The sequence below is a fragment of the Gambusia affinis genome, linkage group LG05, assembly GCF_019740435.1.
Source record: "Gambusia affinis linkage group LG05, SWU_Gaff_1.0, whole genome shotgun sequence".
Taxonomy (NCBI): domain Eukaryota; kingdom Metazoa; phylum Chordata; class Actinopteri; order Cyprinodontiformes; family Poeciliidae; genus Gambusia; species Gambusia affinis.
In genome coordinates, this window is record NC_057872.1 from 5,273,711 (window position 1) to 5,279,869 (window position 6,159).

Sequence of the window (6,159 nt, forward strand, 5' to 3'; positions counted from 1 at the left end):
GACTACAACTTATAAAAACTAAATAGAAACTAAGCAATATTTAACTAGGATCTAATGAAAACTTTCAAATAGATTCTAAAAACTAATTAAAGCTAAGCGAATTAGACAAAAAGTCAATGAAATAAAACTGTCATGAAAAACCTAAAACTATTATAACCCTGGTTTGAAACTTTAGTTGAAATGCAGTCCTTTACCTTAATTCTGCAATTTCCATGAGGCTGCCAACGTTTCCAGATCCAGCATCTTCTTGGCATGAATTCTGATCCAGTTCTCCTCCCTCTCTGTTCCAGTTGCTCGTTCTCTGGCTGGAACACGACTACCGCTACCAGTACGCCGAGGATCTCCTGCAGCACGTCCGCTACGGCCTGATGGACGTCCCCGCCCTGCACCACCTCGCCAACAGTCACCCCCTGGTTCAGTCCTGCCCCACCGCTGCCGCCCTGGTGGACGAAGCCCTGGACTACCACCACGCCACCTTCGCTCAGCCCCTCCGCCAGTCGTCCAGCACCAGGCCTCGATTCCAGTCGCTCACCCTTTACATAGCGGGGGGCAGAAAGCGGGAGGTGAGCAGAGTCAGGGAGCTGCGCTACTTCAACCCGTCGGCACAGGAGCACGTGCGGGTGGGAGGGGGGTCCAACTGGAGCGAGCTGGCGCCCATGCCCACCGGGCGCAGCCATCACTGCATCGCCGTGATGGGGGACTTCCTGTTCGTGGTGGGCGGCGAGGTGGAGCACGCCACGGGCAGGACGTGTGCCGTGAGGACCGCGTGTAGGTACGATCCCAGGGGCAACCGGTGGATTGAGATCGCCCCAATGAAGGTGTGCAGGGAACACTTTGTCCTGGGAGCTCTGGGTCAGTACCTGTATGCCGTGGGCGGCAGGAATGAGCTGAGGCAGGTGCTACCTTCGGTGGAACGCTACTGTCCAAAGAAGAACAAATGGATGTTCGTCCAGCACTTCGACCGCTCGCTGTCCTGCCATGCCGGGTGTGTGGCTGATGATCTGCTCTGGGTCTCAGGTACACAGCGATAGGGAAAGGAAGAAATACAGTACTCTCTAATATGAACAACTGTTACCTCAGGTGCAAATATACAGTTGTCCGGAAATACCTTCACTCTCTTTAAAGGGGCAGTATTATGTAAAATCTTCTTTTTTGAGCTTTACATTATGTCATAATATTGTCACAACCATACGTGGAGTGTTGCCTTGATTCTTTCATTCATGTTTGAGGAATTTTTTAATCTCTCGTGACAACAATTGAGCTGTGCAAAACAACTAGGAGGGCCTAGCGCCGCCTTCAAGGACACAGGTCCTCCTCACAGCTGAAGTTTCCAAGCTTCCGAGTTTCTGCCTCACAGATCAACCCTCTCCTCCGTGACTCCGCCACTCAGCTCCTTCAGACTAGCCAGAAGCAATTAGCAAACATTTGATGGAACTGCACATCTGCTGAGCTCATTGTAGGAGCTACTTCTCAGTGCAACACTGACAAAAATGTTAAAGGGTTAAAAGAAGAGTGATGTTGTGATGACTTCCTGAAGGTGGCATTACAGAAAGAGAACAAGTTTTTAAAGAGACAGAGGCCCAATTTCAAGGTGTTAAATCAGGAAGTCAATTTTCTTTTGAGTCATATTTCATATTTAGTATTTTTATAACAACTGAAGGTAACATAGTTAAGTGATTGCACTGTAAAATGGCAATATGTACCTGGAAAATACATAATACTGTCCCTTTAAACCTTTTGACATTTTTCTACCTTTCAACCACATGTCACTTTACCTTACTGCAATTTTATGATTGTGCAACACAAAAGAAGCTATATTGGAGATGCTGAAGGATAATGATATGTGGTTTTCATAAATAATTCCCTAATATTTAAATCTTGTCGAGTTTATTTTTTGTATAGTACATTTCAGCAACAAGGCATTTCAACCTGAATGAAGTTGCTAAGATGAATGACAACATGGTGTGTATGAAACGCTGCAACCATTTTGTACCCAAAACACCTAAAATCCCAAAAATCCAAAATCACAAAGGCAACCATAAAAATTTCAATTCCAAATATTTGCACTTATTTGCGTTGCTCTAACAAGTATAATCCAAAGAAAACACAATTGGATTGTATCGAAGAGTACAAATCCTTTTTGCAAAGCTCTGTAACTCTGCATGATCACACATAGACACACTTTGGACTTTCAGACTTCTGCAAGCATATTTCTGCTATTATTTGTTGCACGTAAAAAATAAAGCACAACATGTTGCACTTTTGCATTGCAGGCGGAGTTACAAACACAGCACAGTACCAGAATCGGCTCATGGTATACGACCCAGAGCAGGTGAGTATCAGACAGCTAAATCAGGCACTTAGAAAAATTTTATAAAACGGATGGAATCTAGAACATTGCTTAATTTCCCTTTTGGATCAAAACAGGTTTTTTTTAATAGTTCACATATTTTTGCTTTGCTGTTCAGTAAAAATTATGTGAACTGTACTGTACCTGCTCCAAGTCTGTGGCAATCTGGAGAAATGGGATTGAAAAGGCAAGGTTCAACCTTCATTTCTACTGTATAAAAATGTGTGACTTATGTTTCGTTAGCAGCTATCAATCCTGTGGCAGACATTGCTCTGACATTAGTTCACTACTGGAAGAAAAAATATGCAATGTTCAATAATGTATTTACCAGTATACTAAAAGCACAATATACAGTATTAGCTGGTATATGCAGGTGTTCCAAGAAATATAAATAAGTACTTGGAGTATTTTGATGCCTATTTTGACTTCAGTGCATCATAACTGCATTTTATTAGTACAATAAAGCTTCATGGGGTTAACATAGAATACATAAAACTATCAATTATAATGTTATGTCTTGTCAATGATATATTTTAAACTAGTTTTTGCTTCTAATAAAAATACATGAGCATGCATTAAATACTAGCTGGTAAAATATTAAGACACAAAAATCTTAGCAATTAAAAGGTATATATATATATATATATATATATATATATATATATATATATATATATATATATATATATATATATATATATATATATATATATATATACAGTATATTATCAACAATTAACAAAATCAAACCCACAGAACACCCGTACCCTGCCGTTCCCCCACTCAGCTCCTCCAGACTAGCAGCAGCAGCAGTGAGCAAACACTGAGCATCTGCAGAACTCCTAAGAACAGTGACATGATGTGCTGAAGGGGTCGTGTCGGAACAGGTAGGAAGTTCTTAAAGAGACAGAGGCCCAATTTCAAGGCGTCAGATACAGACTTTGATGCAAAGTCAGATTGCTTTGAAGTTACTGATATATGCAGCACTCTCTTAGCTGAAGGTAACATAGTTACTTGACTGTGCTATAAAAAGAGACTATGGATATATGTAAGATTCAGACACTCAAATTGAAATTTTCTACAAGGTCAATGTGGTGAAGACTGAGTATAACTCAACATGATACAGCTGTGAATAGATCTACTGCTTCCATCATCAAACCTGACTGTTTGTCTGATGGGTTGGTATTTGTAGACCTAAACAAAAACCCCACAAAATATATCAACTCCTATTCTCTTTTCCACTTTTCAAAACTAACTCAAACAGCCCAACACGTTGGGTTGTTAAGAGCAGCGTTTCTGTTTGTGCAGCTTTGAAGAGGATTGCGTCTGCATGCGTGTGTGTGTGTGTAGCACAGAGGCATGCGGTGTGTATGCGCGAAAAGGTGCACATCCATATGGGTCTGCGTTTCCGCTTCCAAGCGAGGGAATGAAGAAGCGAGAGGTAGAAAAAGGGAGAGTCTCATTTGTATTCACCACGAATCTACATTCACCTGCCAGAGCAACAGCAACCCCCCACCCACTCTACCCTCAACAGATGGCCACCCGTCAGCTCCCAGCAGACACGTACACACACACACACACACACACACACACACACACTCTCATTCTCTCCCTCAATCAAGTACGCACACACTCACACGCACTGGCACAAAATAAGCTTCCCCACATTTAGTGAGATGAGTAGGGATCCTGGGTGTAAAATGGAGTGGATGAAACATATGATTAGAAATAGGGAGGGAAGTCATTAGTACAAAGCAGAGCTCCAGTGTCACGTTATTTATCTAGCACTGAGCACACATCAATTACCCATGCATGGATATGCTTAAATATTAATCTCCTCATTCGTCCTCGTTCCCTCTCCCACCTTTCTCCCTCGGTTCGCCGCCCGTCAGGATCAGTGGCTGGCCCGCAGTCCCATGCTGCAGCGGCGCGTGTACCACGTCATGGCGGCCGTGAGGAGGCAGCTCTACGTGCTCGGCGGCAACGACCTGGATTACAACAACGACCGCATCCTAGTGCGTCACATCGACTCCTACAGCATGGACCTGGACCAGTGGACCCGCTGCTCCTTCAGCCTCCTCACAGGTGGGCGAGGGCTACGTGGGGAGGCCGTGCCCACGTAGCGATAATTACCGAGTGGACAGTAGACAGACTATCAAACCGCACGAGCGGCGGTTGTTTGTGCGCAAACAGAAACGGTTTGGAGCGCCGGGGAATGTGACGTCAACGTCAGTTCAGTTGGACCGTCGTAGGTCAGGAGAAATTGTTAGGTAATGAAGAATCAAAGCAGTTATTGGTGTTTTACTTGTGTCCTTTAGATGAACAAGTTAAAGATTTGGTTAAAAATACCAGAAACAATAACACGTAACTTTACATCTGGGTTCTGCCAGTTGCAATACAAAGAGGGGCACCAGGTGTGGCCATGGCTCTCCTGTTGGAAAATGTTGGCTAGCTCACCGTCCTCTCAATGAATAAAAGCATCATTTTAAATCAGGTTTTCATAATGACTTTTTAATTTTAAAATGACTAATGATCTGAAAAAAATAAGTCTAACAATAAGCAAAGACATAAAATCAATAAGGAGGGAAACACATTTTTTTTCAGTTTTTTTATTATCTATAACAAGGTATTAGGGCCATACTAAGAAAATTATGAGAATAGAGTCATGATATTACAAGAATAGTCATATTACAAGAAGAAATTGTACAAGAAATAAGTTATAATATTACAAGAAGTCATATGAGAATGATGTCGAAATAATATGAGCACAAAGTCACAATATTTTGACAATGAAGTCATAATGTTACGAGAATAAGGTCACATTTCCAGAATAATGTTGTATGAGAATGCCAAAAGAAAAAAACTATACTAATATTAACATACCATTGTATTATGACTTTATTCTTGTAATTTAATTAATCATTTTTATTTTCTTAGCATGGCCCTAATTCTCCGGTTCAATAATCTGTTCCTTCTAGACTCTCTCTCTCTTTCAAGAAAAAAAAAAAATAAAATAAAATAAAATAAAAATCAAGTCACAGGAAATAGAACCAAATCTCAGTCAGTTAAACTTTCCTCTTTTTGCTCTCAGGGGAAAATGTAGCAATCTTGAGAACCTTCATGTCTGTCGTCCTCAGGTCAAAACGAGTCTGGAGTGGCCGTCCATGACGACAGGATTTATGTGGTGGGAGGGTACTCCATTTGGACCAACGAGCCTTTGGCGTGCATCCAGGTGAGAGCTGTGACTGTTGAGCCTGATTTCAGCCGCAGTGTTTACTTTTAGAAATACGTGGCTCTGACTGATTGTCTACACACTGTATTCAAAAACTGGCTGTAACACAGAGAGGTTATTTTTTTAAAATCTGGGTCTAAATTTAAGCTGTGCATTTTTAAGCCGTCCTAACAGCAGTTAGAGCGCTGGTGTGAAGAGCTGCCCTCCACTTTTATATCTTGCAGGACTTGCTACTAATCCATATAAACTCCATCAATAATCTGGGACAAACTGTCGACCTCTGCGAGTCGGAAGGTGAAATGTCTGCAAAGAAACTAGGACAGAGCAAATACAAAAATTAAGTAAATTACTATAAGATAAAACACCATTTCTTTAAAAAAAAAAAAAACAACACAAAACATCATGTAACATTTATCTTTTCGTGGAAATATTTACCTGTTTGAAGTTTGAATTGAAAGCCTCACTGACTGAACAGGACTGGGATAATCCTGACATTAAACCATTCACATTCATTTGTAACATTTATTTATCTATAACAGGCCAGAAACATGACTGGATGAAACAACACACATCTAGG

At 41.3% G+C, this 6,159-nt stretch overlaps 1 protein-coding gene across 1 annotated transcript in view; it reads left to right on the forward strand.

The window, feature by feature from the left end:
• The window catches only part of klhl32 (kelch-like family member 32), a 33,860-nt gene that overhangs the window by 25,590 nt on the left and 2,111 nt on the right, over nt 1-6,159 (forward strand). Inside the window, exons 7-10 of the mRNA XM_044118129.1 lie at nt 291-1,017; nt 2,274-2,332; nt 4,243-4,435; nt 5,488-5,582. Of these exons, the coding sequence (XP_043974064.1) occupies nt 291-1,017; nt 2,274-2,332; nt 4,243-4,435; nt 5,488-5,582 (1,074 nt within the window). The remainder of the gene's footprint in view (nt 1-290; nt 1,018-2,273; nt 2,333-4,242; nt 4,436-5,487; nt 5,583-6,159) is intronic.